The 25,871-nt window shown below is 47.7% G+C and overlaps 3 protein-coding genes and 1 pseudogene across 3 annotated transcripts; 1 reads left to right on the forward strand and 3 right to left on the reverse strand.

The window, feature by feature from the left end:
• Positions 1 to 888: 888 nt before the first annotated feature.
• LOC123123490 (actin-depolymerizing factor 4) lies at positions 889 to 2,907 on the forward strand. Its single transcript, XM_044544008.1, has 3 exons — positions 889 to 1,165; positions 2,119 to 2,381; positions 2,488 to 2,907. The coding sequence occupies exons 1-3, from the start codon at positions 1,163 to 1,165 to the stop codon at positions 2,636 to 2,638; spliced, it is 417 nt and encodes a 138-aa protein (XP_044399943.1). The 5' UTR covers positions 889 to 1,162; the 3' UTR covers positions 2,639 to 2,907.
• Positions 2,908 to 3,772: 865 nt separating this feature from the next.
• Positions 3,773 to 9,194, reverse strand: LOC123123488 (cellular nucleic acid-binding protein homolog). Its single transcript, XM_044544007.1, has 4 exons — positions 8,886 to 9,194; positions 8,061 to 8,356; positions 4,748 to 4,837; positions 3,773 to 4,559 (listed from the first exon to the last, which is right to left on the reverse strand). The coding sequence occupies exons 1-4, from the start codon at positions 8,886 to 8,888 to the stop codon at positions 4,046 to 4,048; spliced, it is 903 nt and encodes a 300-aa protein (XP_044399942.1). The 5' UTR covers positions 8,889 to 9,194; the 3' UTR covers positions 3,773 to 4,045.
• On the reverse strand, positions 4,844 to 8,048 carry LOC123123489 (uncharacterized; annotated as a pseudogene).
• Positions 9,195 to 11,500: 2,306 nt separating the features above from the next.
• LOC123123491 (SEC14-like protein 1) lies at positions 11,501 to 17,492 on the reverse strand. Its single transcript, XM_044544009.1, has 7 exons — positions 17,242 to 17,492; positions 16,007 to 16,341; positions 14,512 to 14,666; positions 13,954 to 14,058; positions 13,180 to 13,436; positions 12,624 to 12,844; positions 11,501 to 12,193 (listed from the first exon to the last, which is right to left on the reverse strand). The coding sequence occupies exons 2-7, from the start codon at positions 16,337 to 16,339 to the stop codon at positions 11,834 to 11,836; spliced, it is 1,431 nt and encodes a 476-aa protein (XP_044399944.1). The 5' UTR covers positions 16,340 to 16,341; positions 17,242 to 17,492; the 3' UTR covers positions 11,501 to 11,833.
• Positions 17,493 to 25,871: the final 8,379 nt, after the last annotated feature.

A 25,871-nucleotide genomic window follows, 5' to 3' on the forward strand; every position in this document is an offset into this window, starting at 1 on the left:
CAAGGCGTGGGAGACGTCACCGCTCCGTACGTGTGTTGAACGCGGAGGTGCCGTCCGTTCGGCGCTTGGATCATCGGTGATTTGGATCACGACGAGTATGACTCCATCAACCCCGTTCTCTTGAACGCTTCCGCTCGCGATCTACAAGGGTATGTAGATGCACTCCTCCCCTCTCGTTGCTAGTAAACTCCATAGATTGATCTTGGTGATGCGTAGAAAATTTTGAATTATTGCTACGTTCCCCAACAGGGGGGTAGACCCCCCCCCCCCCTCTCCCAAATGCACACAATGATTCTCTCGCATAAAAAAGTCTATGGCCAGAAGCATGCACATCGTAAAGCGAGAATGTCATGCGGAAACCGACATTCAAAGAAAACTTCCTGGAAACCACATTTGAACGTTTCAAAAAAATGAAATTAAAAAAATTACGAGATGTCAAGAAGGCGATGTTTTATTGGCAGCAAAATTTCAAGTTGAAACACATCAAGAAATATGAGCTATGAAAAAAAAACAAATTCAGCCCTAAATAGTGGCGTTACTGTTCGGCACTATTCAATGCTGATTTTGGGTTGTTATTTTCATAGCTCAAATCCCGTAGTGTGTTTGAACTTGGCATTTTGCATGGCAATAGAACACCGTCCTCTTAACATCTCATTTTTTTTTCTTTGAGAGTTTTTTGAAACTTCAAAATATCTTTTTCGCGTTGTTTAATAAGTATTGGTTTTCGTATGTGATATTCTGCCCATCGTAAAAAATGCCTACTACCAGGCACTAGCAAATGTTTCCTGTTTTGGGTACCCGACTACGTTTTTCTTTGGGCCGCAGGAGTACGTTTTTACCCACGCGGCCAGGCCAGACGACAGTCGCAGCACGCAAGAAGCGGTGATTTGTCACGCCGCGGGCCAGGGGCCAATCCCGCCCGCCCATCTCGCCATCCGACGGCCACGGAGCCGCGCAGGGCAGGCGACCGCAAAAAAGGCCGACCACGAGCGCACCACACACGGGGACGGGGGGACGCCCCGACGACTCCACCCATCAAAAGGGGGGCCGCGCGAGCCGAGCGAGCAGCAACTCCAAGCTAGGCAGCACACAACCCTCTCCACCCCCAGCAATCCACCCCTTTCCCCTCCCCGGCGGATTCCCTCCCCTCCCGAGCTCGGCAATGGTACGTCTTCGTCCTTCCCCCACCCCCCTCCCCCGCGCCGGGTCTGCGGTCTCCGCGCGCCGATCTCGCCGCCTGTCCCGCAGATCGGCGCTTGCTTTACCTAGTTCAATTTTCCTCTGCTGTCGGGGCGATAGGTGGGTCGGCCCTCGATCTGGCCGCCGGCAGAGAAGTACTGGCCTGGGCGCCTGGATCGGGGGAGACCGAGGTCGGGCGAAGCTTTGCTCTTCTCTTTTTTCGCGTCGCCGGCGGTCGGATCGTGGGAAACCCGTCTGCTTTCCCAGCGAATCTCTCGGGATTTGGCTAGGCAGGGATGGCTGGCCCCTCGGATCCTTGGTTTTAGCAACTTGCAATCGGTAGATCCAGGTTGTGCACCATGGATCGTCCATGGAATCTCAGCTGATCTGTGCCGCCACCATGCATCTGCTGCCTGTTAGCTAGCAGCACCTGTTGACTATGCCGTGCATCTGTGGGTAGCACTAGCGCCGGGCCACCAAAGTATGATTTTACAACCTACTATAATTCAGCGCCAGTTTTGGCTCCAAGAGATCGCTAATCCATGTTCCAGACTAGTTGGTGGAGAAGGATAGAGATCTGGTAGTGTGTTAAGTTGATGGATAAGTCTGATTTAGGTGGATGCAAGTGGAAATTGTCTGCCGTACAGAAGATTAACAAAAATTAGTACATGTAGCTCCTGATTTCAACTTTTGTTGGACTGTGACATCTTGAGCCTTTTGGCATTTCCTTCCCAGTTCATGACATTGTAATGAATTTTGGCTTCGAGCAACTATGGGGTAGCACCCCATTCCATCTTCCTAGTATAGAAGACTAAGCGCAAAGGCGTTCATTGAGTTGTATGTTTACTTAAGAGTCTATGATGTTGTTCAAGTAGAATTGAGGTTGCGTTATCTGTGTAGCTATGATATCCATCGTAACTTTCTTTATTATGCACCCAGGCAAACGCATCATCCGGAGCTGGGATCCATGATGACTGCAAGCTGAGGTTTGTGGAGCTCAAGTCCAAGAGGATGCACCGCTTCATAACCTACAGGCTGGAGAACCAGAAGGAGGTCATTGTGGACCAAACTGGGGAGCGCGAGGCCACCTATGAGGACTTCACCAAGACCCTCCCTGAGAATGACTGCCGATTCGCGGTGTTCGACTTCGACTTCACCACCCCGGAGGATGTGCCAAAGAGCAGGATCTTCTATATCTTCTGGTATGTTGTTCTCCGTTCCTTGCATTTCCCATGCGTGGTTAGCTCACATCAACCGAAGGCTTATTGATTGCTTGCTTACGGGTTACGCTGTGCCTGAATTCGAAAGGTCCCCGGACACCGCAAAGGTGAGGAGCAAGATGACGTACGCGAGCACCAACGAGAAGTTCAAGAGGACCCTGGACGGCATCCAGATCGAGATGCAGGCCACTGACCCCAGCGAAATCAGCCTGGACGTGATCAAGGAGCGCGCGCACTAAGGCAAATCATCCCAATGCCTCGCAATATGGATTTATGTCAAATATAGATTTGGCGGTGTGACTCTTGAAACTTTCTTGATGATTTGTGGCTTTGTTACCGTGTCGAAAGGCCCTCCTCCCGTGGTCCGTGTGACCACGGAGGGCTTGCTCTATCATGTAATCTGTTCTTTTTCTTCTGCCCATTTATATGCCGGGCCTTATGCTGCTGCACTGCACTGTTCCTCCAAGTTACGGTTATAAATAATTAAATGTTCTGTTTGGATTCGTCACAAGGTCCGTGTGTAATTCAGCATGGCAGTCTATCTGCTGCATATCTGTTGGATATGATCTCCAGCGTGTCTTTTTGTCGGATGAAATTTCTGGCATGTATGTTAGTAGCTAGCTCTCTTGACTGTGCTGTGCTCTACCCACCGCACCAACATCTTTTGACTGTGCTAAACAGTTGAAGTGTGTACTATATAAATAGGATATGGTGCTGATGGCGACCATGATGCCGAGAGAAAGCAATGGACATGAGGCAAAGCATTCAGCATTTGTACGCTACATTACTTTAGTGCTTCGCTTGGTGCCTGTGAATGCAGCCCTTGTTCGGGTACCAGACAACAAGAATTTTGTGAGGAAGGAGAGGATTCCTCCCCCCATATTCCAAAAATTCCCACTTCAAATCATGAAGCTGCGAAGATCAATTTTCACACCATCAGGGCTCGTTCCGTTTGGAGGAAACTAAAATGTACTACTAGGATTTAGGAATAATATAAGAATTTTGACCTGAACAGTTGCCAACACACAGGAAATGAACAGTATTTCGATGAAAATTGTTGTGCTCCTTTCCTACAAACCGAGTACATCTGCGAGGAACTTTCCTCTGGATTCCCTCATTCCAACTGCAGAAACCAAATGAGCCCCATGTGCTCGGATGTCATCTCAAAGGCAGCCAACTTTTCATGTTCCTGATGTAAAATATGTATGAAGAAACAGCAAGGAAAGCCATCACCGCCGAGGACAGTCAACATCTGCAACCCCAGAAAAAACCCACCAGTAACACGACATGCATCCAACAACCCTCCGAAACTTTCAACTCAGCAGAGCAGAGCACGAGGCAGGCAGACCGCGGCACGAAACCAGCTCCTCAGGTAAACTGGAAAGCGTGTCACAATGATATATAATCTGGTCTAACCATGGCAGTTCATATAAACGACTCTTTCTCGGCTCAGTTCAGCAGAGTTACAAAGCTACACCATAAACATTCATTCCACAACAACCAACACCCAGGGAGCAAGAAGAGCGTGCACCGACCAAGCGAAAAACGGTTTCGGCGTCGTCTGCCGAAGCTATCTAAAACAGGAACCAACCAACGAACGGAACAAGGGCGGGGTGCTTCAGGCGCCGGGGCCACCCCTGAATCCATCAGAACCGGCGGACGCCACGGTCAAAGACCCTGGCCGAGGGGCACTCGTATGACATGTGGCCCCTGCCGCCGCAGGTGTCGCAGATGACGGTGGCCATGCAGTTGCGGCTGATGTGGCCCGGCTGGCCGCACATGCGGCACGAGATGTCGCGGAAGGGGCCCCCGTGGATCTCCGAGGCCAGGGTCGTCGTCTTCGGGCAGGCGCGGGCCAGGTGGCCCGACACGTTGCATAGGTTGCAGACAGGGTCGTTCTTGCACTCGCGGGCGATGTGGCCTGGCTGGCGGCAGTTGTTGCAGGCGCGGTCGTTGGTGCAGTCGACCGCGATGTGTCCCGGCTTAAAGCAGTTGTTGCATAGCTTGGCGTTGGACCCTGAGGCGGGGCAGTCGCGCGCCATATGCCCCGTCTTGCTGCAAGTGTGGCACAAGGCCTCGTTCTTGCATTCAGTGGCAATGTGCCCAGACTTCTTGCAGTTCCAGCAAACTGTTTTGGAAGTGCATTCTGCTGCAAAGTGCCTGACAAAAGATATATTTAAACAAGAGTTATGGCCCAACTTTTTAATACATTTCTGGTAACAATAACATAGCAGAAAATAGCCAAAAGGGACAAGCAATAATCGAGAGAACTGCATACTGACCCCCGCAAAGTTGAAATAAGTACAGGTGTACAAGTACAGTAAGAGAGTGCTGAAAGTTCACTTTACCCTGGAAGGTTACAATTATTGCAGGTAGAAGCAGATGGGCAATCCCTAGCAATGTGGCCAGGTCTCCTGCAGTTCTTGCAAATAATATCCCTGGAAAATCATTCAAGTTAAACATGGCCATTTTTCCATCAAAGGACGACATATATTATGATGGTGACAGTATAATATTTCCATAACCAAAAAGTCACTTTGGAACCCGGGTGTATTGGAGCCCTATTTTTTGAACTGTGCCAAAATGCTTTTTTGAAGTTTCAAAAAATTCTGAAAACAAATCAACATGTTTATATGAATGTATATTACGCATGTGTAAACTTTGATGCTGAAATAAGTAACCATGTGAGTTACACAAAAATGACAAAATCGTGATTTTAGAAAGATGAACAGTGCATGCATTATTCACTATTTGGAAATCACCATTTTGTCATTTTTATATAGGTCGCATAGTTACTTATTTCATCACCAAACATTACACATGTGTAATATACATCCATATGATCACGTAAAACCAAAACCGAAGCCGCCGCTCCTACGTACAGATGAAAATCACACACGCCGACCCCAAGGCCGCACACCAGGTGAGCCGCCAGCTTCGTCACCCGAGCAACCGGAGCCGACACCAACAACCAGATCCGGAGCCGCCGCTCCGATCTCCACGCCGACCCTGAGGCCGCGCACCAGGCTGGCCAACGACACTACCACCCACGTGACCAATGCTGCCACCCCTCCATGACGACGAGATCCGGAGCCGCCGCTCAGACTTCCACGCCGGCCCCGAGGCCACACACCACCTGAGCCGATGGCTCGCCCAAGCCAAGACCACTCCAGAACGATGCCTCCAAGAAGGAACACGACACCCGAGCGCCGCCATCGTCCGCTCCAGGAACCTGGAACTGGGGTTTCCCCGGAGTGCGAGAGAAGAGATCGTAGGCCCTCGAACAACGACGCCTCCAAGAAGGTCCCGACGCCCACAAGCGTCGCCATCGTCGGCGCCGGCCAAGGCCAGGGCAAGGCTTTCGCCCCGAGAAGCCAACGAAAGCCCTCCCCTCGAAACGGCACACGGGAGCCACCGCCCGCCTGAACAACCACCCGCCTCCAAAGCCCGGAGTCATCGATGAGAACAGCCCCGCCGCCGCCACCTGCACCACGCAGGGCCGCCGACTAGGCTACCCCATCACCACTACAGGAGTCAGAACTAGCCACGACTGGTCAGATCAGACACCCCGCGCAACAGCTACAACCAACCCACCAGCCAGCACCAAGTGTCCCTCGTGCGACCGAGGGCCGACGCACTGCCGCAAAGTACCGACGCCCCCGAGCTACAGCCATGGCGCTGCCCACGCAGCCACCATGGCCGCCGTCGCCGAAGAAGAGGTCTGGGGCGGCCACCCCGGCGTCCAAGCACCACCCGCCATCACGGCCTCATATCCGCCCCGCTGCAGCAACAACAACACATCCCCGCATGCTCGCCCCCGCGTGCATCGGTCCTTGTTCGCGACCCCATAAAGTAGATCCACAATGCCGGCCTCAAGAGCGCCCGCGCCGCACCTCCAGCTCAGCCACCCGCGAGCGGAGACATGCCCGCCCGCCTTCGAGGGCCTTAGCCCGCACCTCCTGCCGCAGCCACCGCACTGCCAGAGGGGCCGTTGTTGAGCAGCAGAAGCCGCCCGCCCACGCAACCACCCGCCGGATCCACGCAGCCAAAGCCGCCGGAGAAGCCGTTGACTCGCAGCACCTGTGCCCCCATCCACCACCTGCGCATGTGGGGAAAGCCACCGGCCGCCGGGGGGCTTTGCCCGCTGGCGTGCGCCGGCGAGGCCGAGAGGGAGGGAGGGGACGGGGGTGGGGGTGGGGCCGGCGCTGGGTTCCGCCCGTGCCGCTCCTAGGAGCGACGCAGGGGCGAGGAAGGTGGAACCGCAAGCCTTTTTTGGGTTTCTCCCTCCTCCACATCAGCCTTTATCCTACAGGGCACTCCAAAGATAGCACCATTGTACACACCCTTCAGGCTTTGCTCTTTGATGTGCTTTTCCAGTGGATTACGGAGTACTAGCAGTAACATACACCTTAGTAAATCTATAAAGTAGTGTGCTACAAGTTATAGATGGGGGGAGGGGGGTCCACACCATAACGTAATGCAGTGAGGGTGGTTTAATGGTATTATAGAAACAACACAGACCTGTTATGGCGTCATACTTTAGGAACATGGAAACATCACATTCAATTCATACTTCCTGATACCAAGTTCCAGTTGTTTCTCAGATTGATACCAGAGCAATATTGTTGAAAAATATTGGATTCATTAATAATAATGTGTTTCTTATGAGTTACCCAACTCTACTTAGTCCCACCTATTCAAATCCTACCATATCTAGCAAATTTGTTCCTAAGTCCATCGAGAGAGCCTTTGATACCCATCTAACAGCTTCCCCAGAATCCAGGCTAGAAACTTGAGAGATACCCAAAAGGTACGTGTTAGCCTTGACGGAGGAAGAGATAAGTGACGTCGGCAAGTAAATCACATAAAATTCTGCCCTGACAATTTGACTGACCAGATAAAAGGCAACTGGGGCTGGTTGTGGTGGTCCAGCTAGCCCATGTAGCACACTTGAAGACAAGGGTGCTAGGCATATATATCTCTAGAGATATCCATGGTTCATTCACCATATACCAATACCATTGGCATTGCCAGAAATAAACCAGGCAGCCAATTTTCTAGAGATATGCATTTCCCTGTGTGGTTTAGTTAATGCAAAGCTATTGGCATAGTAACTTCGTCAGACTAAAACCTATTAAAAAGAACACCAACATGCCTCCAATACCAGTTGACCAACTAAAGATGCTTAAATAAATCAGACAAGCACAATAGCTATTTTTCACATATATACTAACACTTCTATGACAAGTAAATAAATAAATAAAATGTTGATTCATCATTCTATTTTTCCACAAGTGTGCTAGCTATGGTGTGTCGAATTGTCGATACCCACTCCAGTGCAGAAGAGCGGGCAAATGATGCACTACTGGACAGCCAACGATGCGTGAACTTGTGCTGCAGTTGGTATTCCAGTGAATACTTCAGGCAACATAAACCCTCAATGTAAATCCAAGTCAGCATAACATATTTTGCAAGCAAGCTTCTAAGAAGAAAACATCAGCAGGTGCACAACACTACTGGACATCCAACGATGCGTGAACTTGTGCTGCAGTTGGTATTCCAGTGAATATTTCAGGTAACAAAACGCTCAATGTAAATCCAAGTCAGCATAACGTATTTTGCACGAAAGCTTCTAAGAAGAGAACATCAGCAGGTGCACACCTGTAGCTACGACGTTCGCTGCGACGAGGAGGACTGCGGCCACGACGAGGTGGGCTACGGCTGCGGCGAGATGAACGCTCGCTGCGCAGCCTATCTCGCCGAGGGCTTCGGCTTCTGCTCCGGCTGCGACTCCTGCTCCTGCTCCTGCTCTTACTCTTGCTGCTGCTCTTGCTCCTGCTCCTGCTCCTGCTCCTACTCTTGCTCTTGCTTCTGCTCCTGCTCCTGCTCTTGGCCCTACCCACGCTCTTGCCACTGCCGCTGCTGGCGCTTGGTGATGGACTCACCATAACTTGATCCTAGCACATGAATTTCAAAATGAACTCCAACGGTCAGACTACAAACAAATCCAGGGAGAAGGCAAAATCACATCTACCAACAGAATGAAATAACACCCATGTTAAAGGGCATGGACACAGACGCGCGTGTCCAACACCATACATGTTGAGGTACATGGGTTTCACCATTCTCCAGAAACTACAGGGACAAGGGGGAGGGGGCACCATGGTTACACAAATATTTCAATCATAATATGCAACCTGGTTTCCATCGATTTTGCTACCCCGAAACAAGATAAGCTGCAAATGTTAAAATGTGCACTAAATAAGCAGCGTGACAATCAACAAACAAAACTCTAGCGCGCCCGAGAGGAGACCCGTATCTAAATCTACCAGCATATCCAATTCAAACCTGGCGGTTCAACAGGGAGTTTCATTTCCAGTATGGCCTAGGCCTGCTACTACTACTCCTAGACTCGGCGGCCGCCCCGGGTCTGACGGCGACGGCGTGCGAGGAATGAGGCGATCCAGGGGAGGGGAAGGGACTCACCATGGCTCGGGGAGGAGCGTCGGGGTGGGGTGGGCCGCCGCCCGCGCAGATCTGCCGAGGCCCGAGCGGGAGAGGGCGCGGAGGATGGGCGGATCTGGCGGCGAGGGACGAGGGGGCGGGAGCAGGGCGGTGGGCGAGGGAGGGAGGCCGCCGCCGGCGGAGTGGCCCGGCGAGGGAGGAGGCGCTCGGACGGCGAGGGGATGGTTGTTTTGGGTGGGAGAAGGCCGGTGCTGGTAGTAGTACTGTGCCAGTCCTGCCCGCTAGGGTTAAAAGGTGTGGAAGAAACCGTGGCCCTGCCTCGTTGGTCAGCCAGCGAGTGAGTTAACGGCAGCACCGAGGCCACTGAACTTGCAGTTAAATTTTTTGACTGAACTTGTCTCTGTAAATTTGTTTGACTATGCTTCAAGTTTCGAACAAAACTGAGCTCATGCTCTCGATGTTTCTTGTTGGATAATGTTATTCAACGAATGTTCGCTGGGGTGCATGGCAAAACGAACGTTTTTCCACTACAATTTATGTGTTCGGAGCATGTCAATTCTTTCAAGCCAACACGAAAATTTTCGCAGCAAGGTTCTTTGTTTGCCAGAATTTGCCATGTGTTTTTGAAGAAATCGCCATGTGTTTTCAAAAAATTTGTTGTAAAAACATCCGTAGTTATCGTGCCTCGCAACAAAAGTTCGTTGCCTATTGGTTGTCATTGTACGCGCACGTTGCGCGAAACATTGTGATACCATACTCTTTTGATGCGCATATGATATTTTTTTGGTTCTATCCGATATCTTGCCTAACTGTTTATAACAAAGAGCTGACTATATGGAGTTGCCATGTCATTTATTGTCAACATAATAGTCCATAATAGTCCACACATACAATAGTTAGCCATAGTAGTATGGCATGCAATTAATATATGGCCCACGTCTCTCTCTCACACAAAGCTTGTTGGGTCTCGTGCTACAGCCGACTGTAAGCTTGTACTACCTCCTCCGTCCGGGTTTATTAGACCCCCTTTGTATTTTGGGTCCAAATTTGACCATGTATTTAACTAAAAATATATAAAGTATATGGAACCCAAAGTATATTGTTGGATTTGTATTTGAAAGAGGTTTTCTAAGGTATAGTTTTCATGACATATAGTTTATATTTTATTAGTTAAATTCATGGTCAAACTTTGGCTCTAAATGAAAGGGGGCCTAATAAACCCGGACGGAGGGAATAGCCCACTTCTCTTCTCTCCTCTCTTCTTTCCTTCAACTAGGCATAAATCTGACGTGACATCTATTATAGCCCGCCTACGTCACTCTATTGTACTTGCTCTTATTCATTGTGGGACCACTGTTGTAATCCTAATGATTGAAGAATGTGTGTTGTCACATGGTGCCACTCGAGCATTCATTAAGTGGGGATGCGAAACCACCTTCTAGTAGTGATTTCATGAACAGGCCTCTATAGCCGTTTTGAAAGAGCAATATAGGTACAGGAGAGCGGCAAAAATGTGAGCGATAATAGAGAAAGAGAGTGATAAGCGACTCATAAAGATATGATAAATCATACAGGGTGCGAGCCACGGTTTTACAAATGTACGTATCACTTCTATGTTTTCTTTTCTTGAATGAACTGGAGAATATTAATGATATTGAGCTATACCTATTGATATGCATGCACGCCGATACAATTTTCATCAAAATCACTTAGAATATGGGCAGGCTTTTTATGATGTGACTGAAACACAAAATTAAAATTGTGAACCGGGTAAGATAGAAAGTGAACCCTAGAAATCCGCCGTAAACACATATTTAGTATCACTATGGTGCTGGCACACAACCTAATTTCACTCTCGGTGTACAACAGATGACGGCGCAAAAAATCAATTCAATTACATTTCCTTCATAATTTTTTTTATCAAATAAATACTACTCCCTCAAAAAATGCCTTATATTAGTGAACAGAGGGAATACATAATATGCATTGGAGTTGTAGCACGAGTAAGACTGTGTAAAGGGTTGCTCACCAAGATCCACAGTACTGTTTGTATCGCTTCCTTTTAGGTCAACAAGCATCGTAGGTTTGGTTTTAGCCCAAGCTCAAACCGCAAGCTACCAAATATTTGACCTGTCAACGTTTTGGTCAAGCTTTTGATTACTAGAGTTATCAAAACAAAATAAACCGGCGACAAAGGGCCCCTTTGATTCAGAGAAAAAGTAGAGAAATAACATAGGAGTAGGAAATTTACATAGGCCCTAGATTACACTATTCATCCACTTGATTCAAAGGAGTGAACCATAGGAAGAATGTAAAAAGAAAAATCCTTTGATTTGAGTCAAAGAAATTTTACAATCAACTCCAACCACTTTCTTTTACATTCCTATGCATAAAGACCATAACTAACATAGTCTTACCTTTTGCATATGCTTTGACCCTATTTGACTGTTTTATAGCATTCTTATATTTTTCCTAGCGAATCAAACACAAATTCTACAAATCCAGCGGTTTTACAATCCTGTATTTTGCTCATGCAATCTTATCATGTTCTTATGTTTATACTATTGAAAAGGCTAGGAGAATGGTTGCGCATTAGCAGCAACAGCAATCTTGTACTCCATGCAACACCACAGTTCTACAAATCCAGTGGTTTTACAATCCTCTGTTTTACTCTTGAAGTACAAAATTACATTGGCAAACTACACCTAGCAACAACCGCCGAAAAGGGTGATGATAGTAGACCTATCACACTGGAGTGAACCATGCTGAATACACGCACAACTTTATTCATATCTACTATATAAATCTTGCGGCCGGCACAGCACCACACTATACGCCGGCTTGCAGAGGAAATTCGGAAGAACTGGTGCGAGAAACAACATACCGTCAACCTCAAAGAAACAACATACAGTAACGCTACGCTACTGGCACTGGCAGGCAATGAACCGTTGGGAGACAGACTCGGGAGGCTAAGGAATGGACTGGGGATCGTTCATCCCAGCGAGAAACGCGACGAAGATCCACACCATCAGGAGGCCGACCACCGCAGCCCTTATCGCGTTCTCGCAGTTGTAAGGGGATGGAAGCTCCTCCAGTTCCTCGTCCAAGTCCATGTCCGAGACTGGTGATCTGGAGCCGGCGCTGGTAAGGCTCCTGCTCCTGCTCCCCTCCCCTGCCTGGATTAGTGAACTGTCGCGAGGCTTCTTGCATCGTGAGCAGTTGCATTTGCCACCAAGAAAAGCTGGCACAATCTGTAAGAACTCGGCTAACGTCTTCTTGTACGATTCTCCCTCGAAACGCAGCTTCTGCTTTGTGGATGGTTTCAGGAGCTGCGCAGGATTTGAAAAGGGAATAGTAAGTACAATAGTTGCTTATTAGATCATCTCAAAATAATTAATAATGCTCATTCAGGCTTTCATCAAGACTTCCCTGTTTTGTATCAAAAAATGCATGACATAATTTTAATATGGTAGAGGCTGCAAAAAATCCAATACAAGAGTGCGACAGGCAAATTTTGGCACTAAACCTAATACTGAGACAGGTGGTACGACTTGCAAATTTTAGCAGTCATGTACATTAATATCACAACACACTAACAAAAAATATCACGAAGACATGGTCATTGTCTACATAAAACAGATGTAGCTGATGATGGAGGTTTGTATATTACATGATTGATACAGAAAGAATGACAAGGATGCCAGCTATACAAATGTGAATCGTGTGCGTTGAGTAATGGGGCAAAGATAGTAATCTTACTTGAATAAAAGTCTGTGCAATAACTCTGACAACTGGAGGAAGACGGACAACAATTAATACTCCAAGACGATTTGGGTAGTTTTCTTGAACCAAGTTGACAAATGACCTCATCATTTGCATCGGAAATTTGAATGGAGAAATCCCGTGGCAATCCAGCAAAACAGTAATTCTTGGATCTTCTTCGTTGGTCAAATGTATAATACCATGGTCAATCTGAGAAACTGGACAGAAAGATGCTAGTGATTAGTGGCCACTACTGCAACCTCAAAACAGGAAGGAAAATGACTCTGAAGTGGCAAGTAAACCAGAAAACTAACTAACTTCTAGTAAATGATAAGAACAACTAAACAAATAATTGCTGAAAGAGAAACTATGTTTTCTGTCAGATTAAGTAACAGTGGACCAATGGACCGCATGATAGAAAAATAAGGTCTATCGCAAAGTGTAAGCAAGAAATCCATTCCCATCTTACCAAACTCTAACTGATGATGGACTATTACAAGGAAAATAAATATGGAACAAATTGATAGTCAGATAAAACAGGTTGAGAAATTACCTACTGCCTGCCCAAAACAAGGTCTATCACGAGGGGCTATACTAGAGCACGCGAGTCCAAGACGGATTACTAAGCAAGGCCGAAGCGTAGTGTCAAACCCATGCCAAAAGACCAAATGGGACCATTTCTCAAGTTCTTGCAATGTAAGTATGTGAAAAGTTTCCCTCCAACGGATTGTCTTCTTAACTGAAGAGACCAAGATTGAAAGGTCACCATTTGCTGCCATGTGGAATCTGCGTAGTTCATCTTCACTGAACCTGAAACATACACCAGATAAACTATTCAGCCATACGTCATCTCGCTGCATGCCAGTAAGATCCTTTCTATGCTTGCCAGCACCACAACATGTAACTAGTCTTCTGATATAGAAACATGCAACTCCAAATATAACAGCACGTAACAAAAGAAAGGTTTGAACATCATGTCAAAACATAATATATTATTTTTCTCTCCAAATACCCGCCAACAAGCTACTTAGGATAGAGTAAAAGGGGCTTGGATAACTTGCACCCTCCTTAAGAGGTAAAACTCATGACTGGACATAAGATAACATAGACAATAACCGTTACATAACCAAGATTTTTATCAATATCGTTAAAATATTCAAAAGTGCAAAAGAAATATCGTTGCTCCCCCCACCTCACCTGACCCCCGCGCACCTTGTGGTGGTAGGTAAGGATTGACGTGCAAAATACATCCATTTTAGTGACAACTAATTCTGGACAGAGGTAGTATTACTTAATATGAATAGCAAATAGGCTAGTAGAAGCCCACCTCTCAGGCAAAGTGATTCCTTGTTTTTCAAGTTCCTTGAAAAGCAGCACCAGCCAATTCTCAGAAACAACAATATCCTTTGTACCATCCCCATCAGCGGCCTCCCTAAACCAAGAAACCACCACCATCATCAAACATTAGCTGAATACATGTGCATCGCTACAGAAGTAACAAAATAAATCCAATCTTGTGGCGGATCAATCTCCATACCAGTTCGAGCCATAGTCATATTACAAAAAACAAAATAGTCATATTACAAGATGGCAGAGATAGACAGATAGTCATATTACAAAAACAACAAGATGGCAGAGATGATGGAGAGGTTCCACTTATCAGCAAGTTACTTCTGGTGGAGGAGTGGTGTCATGGCATACGGCCTATCACCACCAGCTCCATTATACAGTATATGGGAGGAAATATAAAACGATATTTCTTTCTGTACCCTCTTCTCGATATTGCAGTTATATGTGATCAAACTTAAATATAATGGTTTGAGAAAATATGCTATTGTGTTTTTTAAAGCTACTTATTGTGTTTCTTCCTGAAGTCTTAACCAACCTTGTATCAGAAGTCGATGATGTTTCATTTGATTCAGCAGGAAGGTCAGGAGCTCCTGTAGTGCTACTAGGTCCATCATCAGCTTCATCGCTCTTAGATGAAAGATCACCTACTGCAGATGTGACAGATAGGAACAGCAGTGGAGTGGATAATTTCTGCATTTGGAGAAAAGTCATCAGCGCTCAGAAGCAATGAAAACATAAATATATTATCATTAAAACAAATACTATTTGAGAAACAGCATACAGCAGATGTGTCATAATAGCCAATTTAACAAAGCATTATTATAGAACCACAAAAAATATATCATTGGATTTGAAACATCATACAGCAATGTTTTATACTAGGCAGTTCAACAAAGCTTAAAACGACAAAAATACATTCAAGAGAATTCAAATAGGTAACCGAGCATACATGAGCACAGCATCACATGAATTGAATGGGATGCTCTACAGTAACTTAGTACACACACCCCCGTCCCACAATATAAGATCGTTAGCTAGCTTGAAAAACGATCTTATATTGTGGGACGGAGGCAGTAGTATATATTATCAGGGTTAGTGCTAAAATATATTGGAAAAGAAACTACAGACATGTTTGTAGTTTCTTCATCTCTCTCCAAGTCTTAATCCAGCACACACCTCAAGAAGCTCAGTCTGCGGAATAAGGAGCCAAACAAAAGCTATGCCAAAATAAATTCTATGCCAACTCATAAGTCAGTATTTTCCACTGAGGGTTGAGTGATCCTGAACCTAGCATGGTTATAGCTCTTTGTTGGACTCCAAATCCGGTAGATAAAACACCATTTATTCATATAAATATAAGAGCTGGTTGTGATGGCAGGTCAGCTGATTCAAATAGCTCTGCTGGTTGTGATCCTCTCCGCCAAAAGTAACTTGTTGACAAGTAGAACCATCTCCATGATCTCCATAATCTTGTTTTGGGGGTTTAAATATGTAATACATATGATTCTTTATACAGTTTTTCTATCTGCAAATTGTCTGGCTTTTCCCTAAGCCTAGGCTAGCTTTGATATCATTGGATTTTCCACCAGATTGGATTTCTTTTTACTTCCGTAGCTACACATGGCCCCTCAGCTAGTTACAGATACAAATGCGTTAAATCCATTAAGTGGACTAAACCAGGGGACTAAGGTGAGTACGAAGTATAGTTATATTTGTCACAAATTATGAAACATAATATGGTTGCAACTTGCAACTATAGTTCCAGTGTGGGAGTATAACAGAACATAGTCAACTAATCCCTGGTCTTCTAGATAAACGAATAACAGCAAGAGAACGATTCTTTCAATTATCTTCATGCACATAGAGGAGCTAACACAATATTAATGTACAAAGTTGAGACACTTATTTTTGGGACGGAGGGAGTAGGTCACAACTTGCAAAAGTACATATAATTTTGTAAGAAAAAAAGAATGTGCAGCTTAGACATTTGAAGAGATCCAAGGCCTTGAAGAGCTAAGGAATAAAATTACCTGAATGCCTTGCACGACAAATTTGAGTGGTGCCCATCTTTGAATCCACCTAAATGGAGGATATCCAAGAACTTGCAGTGCTTGAATAGAATTCCATACAAAAGGACATTTTGCTTTAGATATCCTCCTGACTACCTCAAGAGCAATAACCTTTACCAAAAACGACGCCACATGACCTGTTGACTCCCTGCTCAAGATCAATTGTTTTGGCACAATATGCTTTATTGTCTTTGGTGAAATGGCCTTTGCTGGAGAAGCAACCAATGTACCCTGATATTTCTTTTCACCATCTGGTTTGCTTGAAGACTGGAAGTTTTTAGTAAAATTGGCCATTCCTACAAAGCACAAGCCAAATCAAATCACGAGCCCTGCTATCTGCCTCTAGCACTAGCACCAGCTCAACCAGCAATTGCAAAGCAGGTGTCTCTAACTAAGTAACAAGAAGGAAATGGAACTAACAGGAAAACAAATCCGCATACGGTTATCGGAGCAAATTTATGACAGCGTGAGATATAAGAAAAGTAAACAATCAGTCCACGCATTAAGAATTAAACTGCAAAACATGACAGTCCTCATCTTTTGATGTGTAACTCCTGTCAGTTTTCTAACTGATTCAATGGTATTTCCATGCTGCAGAAATAATGTGTCTCTAGCAACCAGGAAATGGTATTAGAAAAGTATAATCAGATTATGTCAGATGAATTAATAAACTGGAAAACAGGATAACCTTACCGAATAATCCCAGCTATGACACCAAATTAAAATCATACTATCTGATGTGGAAGAGCTCCCATCGGTTTGTAAATAACTTTCCGTACAACAAACAGAAAGCATTTCTGCACTATTGCAAGTTAGAACCCAGGACCTCTCGGAATTTCTTAGTTGAAAAGTATCTACGTACACACACACTCCAACTATCAATTTCCCCACGACTAACGACGAAACTATCCAAGGTCAACTAACTATGCGTCAACGTTACTAGGGCCACTAGAATACAACCAAATTCAGCAGAATCTCCTACTAATCGGCAGAACCCAGTAGCGGACCCAAAGTGGACCGTGTTCAGTTTAATCCGTCTGAAATTTTGGGGAAAACGAGCTGCCACTAGACGTCTAGAACACAACCAAATCAGACCCCCGACCGATCGACGGGGCGGAATGCGGTATCGAGGAGAGCAATCAAACACGAGGCGGTCGGAAACCCGAGGGAGCTGCGTGAGGGCTTCCATTCCATACCAGCGAGGAGATCGGCGGCCAGGGCGGATCGCCTGCGCGGTGGAGAGGGGGGGCGTCGCGGGTTCGGTGGGCGGAGAGGGAGGAGGCCTGGACGGTCCTTCCTTCCCCGGCGCGTCCCTGGCGGGGAGGGAGAGCGCGGCGGATTCGGCGGGCGGGGCGGCGGGCTCGTGAGCCGGGACCGGGACCGAGACTGGGTGGGAGGGAGGGAGGGATCTCCAGCTGCGGGTGCGGCGCGTTCCCCAACGGGGACAGGACAGTTTGGTTTCAGGACAGGACAGGACAGGTTCTTCTAGAGGAGAAAGGAAGTTCCTTTTTGGTTCACTTGCGAGAGGAAGTCCCTCTATGGTTCACTTACAAAACGCAGTTGTAGGAACAAAAAAAAAAGGTTAGAAGTAGTAGTAGATGTCATGATCATATTGAATCACATACTAATCGAAAGTAGATGGTGTCTGGTGATTGCATAACACATTAATATGGAATGACATTGTTGAAACCTAACCGTCTCTAGGTAGCCCAGGACGGCACTGAGGCGCGCCCGTCAACCACCGGCCTATGGTGGCGGTGGGGCATTCCCCTTCTATGTGTTTGGGGGAGAGGGTGATATTTCCTCTTTGATGGCTCGAGAATTTGTGACTTTTTATGAGGAGTTTTGACTTGGTTTTCATCGGGTTTTTTGTTATTTCTCGGTTTTGACTTGGTTAGGACTCCCGTATACGTGGACGACAAGTTTAGGTGTCCGGGTATATTATTTCCTTTCTGTGTAACCGACTTTGTACAACCCTAGGCCCCTCTGGTATCTATATAAACCGGAGGGTTTAGACCGAAGGCAGGATCATAACATTGACAGGCTAGCCAAGTTAGGGTTTAGCCACTACGATCTCGAGGTAGATCAACTCTTGTAACCCCTATACTCATCGAATATAATCAAGCAGGAGTAGGGTTTTACCTCCATTAAGAGGGCCCGAACCTGGGTAAATACTGTGTCCCTTTGATTATCGTTACCATGAATCCGCAGACATACAGCTTGGGCCCCCTACCCGAGATCTGCCGGTTTTGACACCGACATTGGTGCTTTCATTGAGAGCTCCGCTGTGTTGTCATCAGAAGGATCGATGGCTCGCCTCTTCATCAACGATGATGCTGTGTCTAGGGAAACTTTTCTCCCAGGACAGGCCTTTGTGTTCGGCGGCTTCGTGCTTCGTGCCAACTCGACCAGCCACCTTGAGCAGGTCGACAGTTACGCCCCCGGCCACCAGATCAGGTTCGGAAATCTGAACTACGTCGCCAATATCCGAGGAGATCTGATCTTCGAGGGGTTCGCGGCATCGAGTGTCGCCCCCTACCATCATGAAGGAAGCTCTTCAGATCCGCTCTTAGATCCCCTCCAGGGGCCGACGCTCGCGCCCGCCTCGGCCTTAGATCCGGAGCAGGTCGTATCGTCCGAAGACGGGAGGATCAGCCCCGCCGGACTCTTTTCTATCGTGGAACTTCCGACCGGAGACCCAGACGCGATCTTGGACTCGCCTCTGGACGACGCCTCCGAACTATCGACGTCTGCATCGATCGGGCCCGACCAGGTGTCTATCACTGAACTCAGCCCTGCAGATCCGCAGACTCCTATCGAGCTTTCACCCTTGGACGAAGCATTGGGCTTAATGCGGTCTCTCGCCATCACGGAAGTTTTACCTCCGAACTATGCCCAGCATGGGCTGGGGGCTGAGAGCGGGGAATTTTATGACCTCCCACCACCCACTTAATAGCCACCGTCGAGGATTTAACCGACATGCTAGACTACGCGTCCGAAGACATCGACGGTATGGACGACGATGCCGACGCGGAATCAAGCCAAGTCCCACCTATCACAGGACGTTGGACAGCCACTTCTACCTATGACGTATACATGGTGGACACTCCTGATGAAATGGACGACGAGGATAATCAGAACCCCGATAAGGACAAGCCCGTCGACGAACCACCAAAGCGCCGGCGCCAGCGGCGCCGCTCACGATCACGTCGGGCAAGGGACAGCAACACCGGCACCGGTGACAATGAGACTCCGGATAATGCCGAGGACCCCGAACACCCCGTTGAGCCCATGTCCGAACAGGATGAGAGGGAGGAGGGTCAGTATAGCCCCGAACATGCTGATCATGAAGATTCGGAAGACATCAACTATATGCCAGTCTCCGAAGAAGATGTTAGCCTTGGTGACGAAGATTTTATCATCCCAGAGGAACCTCTCGAACAAGAATGCTTCAAGCGACAGCTAATCGCCACTGCACTGAGCCTGAAAAAGAAGCAGCAGCAGCTCAAAGCTGAACAGGATACGCTCAATGAAAGGTGGACCAAGGTCCTGGCCGTCAAGGAGTATGGCCCCGAGCAACCCGTAAAAAGTTACCCCAAGCGCAAGCTGCTGCCACAATTCGACGATGAAGCCCTTGAGGCAATACCGTCGAAATACAATCAGGCAGATCAACCAGACCGACCACCACGTTGACGGGATAAAGCGGCACATCAAGCCGAACACCAGCCCGCACCCCTTCGCCGAAGAGACAAGGAAACAGCAGCTGCGGGCTATACATATGACTTGCATCAGGACCTGGCCAATAAAGCCGGTCGGACGAGATCGATCTATGGATCAAGAGGTCGTGCCCCGGCACGAGATCACGGCTATGAAGCCCGGCGTGATGAACATTACAATATTCGGGATCAGCACTGAACTCAGATGTCATCCGATCTCCGCCGTGATGTCGCATGGTATAGGGGTGCCGCACACCCCATGTGCTTCACCGATGAGGTAATGCAACACCAGTTTTCGGAAGGGTTCAAACCCGTAAACATCGAACAGTACGATGGTACGACGGATCCGGGCGTCTGGATCGAGGATTTTCTTCTCCACATTCATATGGCTCGTGGAGATGACCTTCACTCCATTAAATATCTTCCTCTAAAGCTGAAAGGACCAGCACGACACTGGCTGAACAGCCTCCCAGAGAACTCCATTGGAAGCCGGGAAGATTTAGAGGACGCTTTTCAGGCCAACTTCCAGGGCACTTATGTCCGGCCACCGGATGCTGATGACCTCAGTCACATAATCCAGCAACCTGGCGAATCAGCCCGCAAGCTTTGGAATCGATTCCTAACTAAAAAGAACCAAATCATGGACTGTCCGGACACCGAAGCCTTAGCAGCCTTCAAACATAGCGTCCGTGACGAATGGCTCGCCCGCCACCTCGGGTAGGAAAAGCCGAAGACCATGGCAGCTTTAACTGCACTCATGACCCGTTTCTGTGCGGGTGAAGATAGTTGGTTGGCTCGTAGAAGCAACAGCTCTAGCAACCCCGACACTTCTGAGGCCAGGGATGACAATGGTAAACCACGCCGCAATAAAAACAATCGTCGAAGCAATAACGATGACGCAGATGACACGGCAGTCAATGCTGGATTCAGTGGTTCTAAACCCGGTCAACGGAAGAAACCTTTTAAAGGCAACAGGGACGGTCCATCCAACTTGGAAAAAATCCTTGAGAGGCCCTGTCAGATTCATGGCACACCCGATAAGCCTGCAAACCACACTGTCGTGGAATTGTCACGGCAGATGTCCTCGTGCAAGGACTTAGTCGTGGAGCCATCGCCGCTAGGAAGCTTAAAGGGGTTAAATGGGACAAAGGTCACGGGATTATACTGGTTCGGCCCCTTACGTTGAAGGTAAAAGCCTACGTCCAGTTGAGGTGGTATTACTTAGGGTTTTCGATGACCAGGAGCTAAACCGCTCTACTTGGCTATCGATCTGATCTTCTCTGCCCTGAACCGCCGCCGGGTCGTCCCTTTATATAGAGAGGTTAACGCCCAGCGGCTCTCAGAGTCCCGGCCGGCTTATAAACAACGTCCTGCTCAGACTCTTAACTATTCTTGCCTTACACTACAAGTCACGCCTTACGGCGGTTTACCACTACGGGCCTTAAGCCGCTTCTGGGCCTTAAGCCCATTACTGACCCGCCATCTTCGAGCTTGATTCTGGGCTTCCCGCGATGATCGTCTCAGTGTAACCCGGCCCCTCCTGGGCGGGTGACACCAATAGCTATATCCTCAACATTAGGCCCCAGATTGATTTGAACCGGTTCATGTCAATCTTCAATACCTTAAGAGTAAATCTTCCGGCTTTTGTTTGAGCGAAGGTCATAACCCGCCATGACGTCATCTTCTGGATTCTGGGTAACCCGCCGTGACATCATCCGTCATTAATGCACGTTCCGTCCAACGTATCTCAACGGATCCTTATCTTAATAACTATCCCGAAAATCAAGGCGCCTCTGCAGCTGGATAATCATGTCTTCAGCCTCCTCGTTTCTCGTGCCCACTCATCAGCCGTCCCTTACAAATAGGCTCGGCCCTCAGGTCTTCGTCACTCTTCCCTTTCCATCGTCTTCCTCCTCTCAACACTCCAGAGCCCGAGCTCCGCTGCCGCCGCCGCGCATCCCGTCTGCACCAACCAAGGCCGCTGCATCGACCTGTCTTGACCAGAGAAACGCGACTCATCTCCGCTGCTCGTCAGCACCAGTAAGTCCTCGCCGTCCCGTATACTAGATCCACATTAGGGTTCGCAAGTTCTTCGGTGTTCTTCGTGGTTCCTCGCGATTCCTTCGCAGTTCTTCCACAACGGCTCCCTTTGATCCAAGAGTAAAGCACAACTCCGGCGGTAGTTTTTTCACGCCCATTTTCAATATTAGCAGACCCCTTTTGCTTGCAAAAAGACCTCATTTAGAGCTTATGAACTTCTCTGTATCAGTTTTTAGGTCTAGAAATTTTTCCTTACTGGACGATCGTTTGATCCAAAATAATTCCTGTAATCTGTGAAACCTGTTTGTGCAACACTTAGGCAAAAACTGCATCTGTGAACCATGGCGGGTCATATCGCCGGCTTAAAAGAAGCCACGCTTTGTGAAATTTCTGGATCATTCGTGATAGAGATAAACAACTTAATTGCTCATGATATCCACGGCGGCTTTAAATAGCCTGACACAATCAACCATATATCATTAGGCCCTTTCATAAGCCGCCATCTTGAATACTGAACTGAAATTTTCCTCTAGCTTAAATTTGAACCAGAAATTTTATTTTGTCATAGGCTTCCATCTTTCACAATGCCTCCTAAGGCTCCCAAAGCACCCATCACCTGCAACTGGGTTAGATCCAATGTCACCGACAGCATCTTAACTGACTTCGTGAAATTGGGTTATCTGCCAAAGAAAGAGGTCATGTCCTATCGTGCTCCTGACCCGTCAGAAGAAAGGCCTCAACCCAGGGATGGGGAAGTTGTCATTTTTACTGATCACATGAACCGGGGCTTTGCTCCTCCCGGCTCAAAGTTCTTCAGAGATGTCCTGCACTTCTTTGACCCGCGACCTCAAGACATCGGACCCAATTCCGTGTCAAACATCTGCAACTTCCAAGTGTTCTGTGAGGTGTACCTCGGAGAAGAACCCAGCTTGCTGCTCTTTAGGGAGATATTTTACCTGAACCGCCAGAATGAGTGTGCCAACGGGCCTAGCTTGGAACTTGGCGGGATTTCACGGAGAGATTGTCTCTTTCCTTATGCTGAGCCGCCAAGCCACCCGAAAGATTGGAACCAGACATGGTTCTACTGCCAGGACACTTCTCCAGCTGACGAGAATCCTCTGCCCGGCTTTCGCGCCCTGCGTCTGGAATCAAATCACCCCTTGCCAGACAAATTATCTCAAGCTGAACGTCAAACACTTACACCCACCATCAAAAAAAATCAAAGCTCTCCTGGGGAACGGCTTGAATGGTATTGATCTGGTCCGGATCTGGGTTGCCTGGCGGGTGATTCCCTTAAGCCGCCGCCCCGGCTTGATGTGTGATTACACAGGCCAGAAAGATGATCCTCTACGACACAGCCCAGACGACTTACCTGAGGACGTCATTGATGACACAACCAAGTCGCTTCTGAACGAAAGCCTGGCAGATTGCGGGAGAGTGGGCTTAAGCCCCTTCTGCAAGACTAACCCGGCTCCTGCGGTAAACCATTGACCTGAATGCTTCTCCTTCCATTTTAACGATTTTGTCTTAGCTTACTAACCTTTGTTGTATTTTACAGGCTAATGATAAATTCTGGAAGGTCAAGTATGACCATGAAGCTGCCAAAAAGGCCAGGAAAGTTAAAAAAGCCGCCAGGAAAGCCGCTCCCCGTAAGAAGGGGAGCAAACCTAGCGCCTCGGACCTGCTTCGTCTGGAAGACACCTCCGAGTCAGAGGTAGTTCTTGACTCTTTAGGCTCCTTTTTTAACCATCTTATTAACACGGATTATCAGCAGGAGGATACTGGAACAAGTCACGAGGTGAATGAAGAGGTAACTATAATTTCATCCGACTCCGAGCCTTTGCCGAGACGGAAAATTCGAAGAGTAACCCGGAAAGTAAGATTTTCACATCCTTTAGCTTATCAAGATCCTCAATTTCTTTTGAAGCGACAGATTTATGAGAGCGGAGGCAGACCCGGACCAGCAAAGACGCAGACCACTCCTCTGGCTTACTCGAAGCAACAAGGAAGCGCCGGACTGAGGTTATCTCCGACTTATATCCTTTTCATCCTTTGGCGGGCGTCACTCGTGAACCACTCAATTCTTCTGATTCAAACTACCAGGGAACTTCACCTTCCTCCGGCGACTCAATGCAGTCTAGCCTGCCGGCCTTCAAGACCGCCCCCGGGTAATGATAATCAGCATACTTTGTGCTTATCTTACTCATGTTTTTGCACTAACTCTTTGACTTTCAGTGTACAAGTAAAGCCCAGCAAGAGGGCGAAGAAAAATAAGTCGGCCGAAGAGTCGGTCCTAACTGAACCGGAAGCTTCTGCTCATGAGCCGCCGTCTGCCTCAGCTCCTGAAACCACCACTGCTCCATCTGAAGAACAAGTTATGGAGGGTTCTGATAACTCGGAGATCCCCAGCCCGGCTCAATCGGCCGATGATCCGGACGTTGTAATCACCCGGACAGAGTTTGTCGAACCGGGGAGACCCACTGTGTTAGCTAGATGCTCTGCCAAGGAAGAACTGCTGGAACGCCGCAGGGCCAGGCTGGATATCACTGACTATGCTAATTTGAGCATTGGAGATATTGTCTCCGGCTATGTTAATCAAGTGCACAACAGCCGGGACCTGGAAATTGACATGGTGAAGCAAATCCAGCAAAAATCTGAGGTATGATTCTCTTGCTTACTCCATAGTTACCCTTACCATGCCAGCCCCCAAGTCTATGACTTATGATAAAATATGTTGTAGACTTAATACCGGCTTAATAACTACTTGTAAGAAAAATGGCTTACCTGGTACTACTCAAGGGCCGGCTTAAACAGTATAGTTGACCCGGTTCTTTCCTTACTTTAATCAAGTAGTTGAACAACTTTACACATTAGCCCCCAAGTGCTAAGTACCTTTGCCTGCAAAGTGCTTGGGACTTATTTTTATAAACCGACACTGTTAATAGAGCTTCTCAGCATACATTAGCCCCCAAGTGCCAAGTGTCTTTGCTCTCAAAGTGCTTGGGACTTTATTATTGCATAATAATCACCCAAACTGTAACCCGGAAATTGTACAGGCCGCCTGTAAGAAATTTGAATCGGAAATCTCTGATCTGAAGAACCGCTTGAAGACTGAGGAAAGTGAGACCAAAAAGGCCAATGCCAAATTTGAATTCAGTGTTTCTGCACAAGAGAAACTGAAGAAAAAGTTTGAAGCAGAAAGAAAAGCCTGGGTGGATGAGAAAACTGCCTTGCTCAGCCGGGCCGAACAAGCGGAGGCCGCTCTTACTGAAAGAACCGTCGAACTGTCCGGCTTAAAACGCCATGTATCTCAGATGGTCTCCGCAATCTTCGGTAAGTTACTCTGTAAATTTCTAACTAGCTTACACCGTTCATTTCCCATAAGCCTCACCATTGCCATCAGCTCACCTGACTTTGTCATGCAGGTCCCAGAAGTTCCAATCTCAATCAGAACGTGCTGACCAAGCTGAAGGCGGTTTATACCTTGGTAGAGCAACTTTACACCGGGTCACAGCGTGCCTTAGCCGTTGTGGCTCTGTCAAATGAGGTTCCCACCCACCTGGCAGATGTACTCAGGCGGCTTGCCGTACTTCCTCAACGCTTCCAAGAGCTGAGACGGGCTTCTGCAAGAGCCGGAGCTATAACTGTTCTGAGCCGGGCCAAGGCATTTCTACCGGAGCTAGACCCGGCCGACATCGCTCTTGGATACCCCAGCTTGAAGGAAGACGGCACCCCCTTTGACCAGAAAGACTTCGCCGCCTGTGTGAAGAGCGTGCGCCTGGTGGCCACCTTGATTGGGAATGATACAGACCTTACCAAGTATCAAGCGGGCTATGACGCGGAGAATCAGAGGATCCCAACTCCACGCTATGAAGCAGTCAGCCTGATCCCTCCGACTCGTAAGCATACCTTCACCCCAGAAGTTGACCTGGCCGGGTTAATTGATGACGAGGCTCAATTTGAAGCCTTAAGTGCCATTGACTGGAAATCATCAACCTTCCAGGTTATGGACACAGCCGGAGGAGCGGAGAGGGATGACCTGGAAACCTCGGGCCAGCAACGCCCTTGAT

Source organism: Triticum aestivum, chromosome 5D, assembly GCF_018294505.1.
Source record: "Triticum aestivum cultivar Chinese Spring chromosome 5D, IWGSC CS RefSeq v2.1, whole genome shotgun sequence".
Classification (NCBI taxonomy): domain Eukaryota; kingdom Viridiplantae; phylum Streptophyta; class Magnoliopsida; order Poales; family Poaceae; genus Triticum; species Triticum aestivum.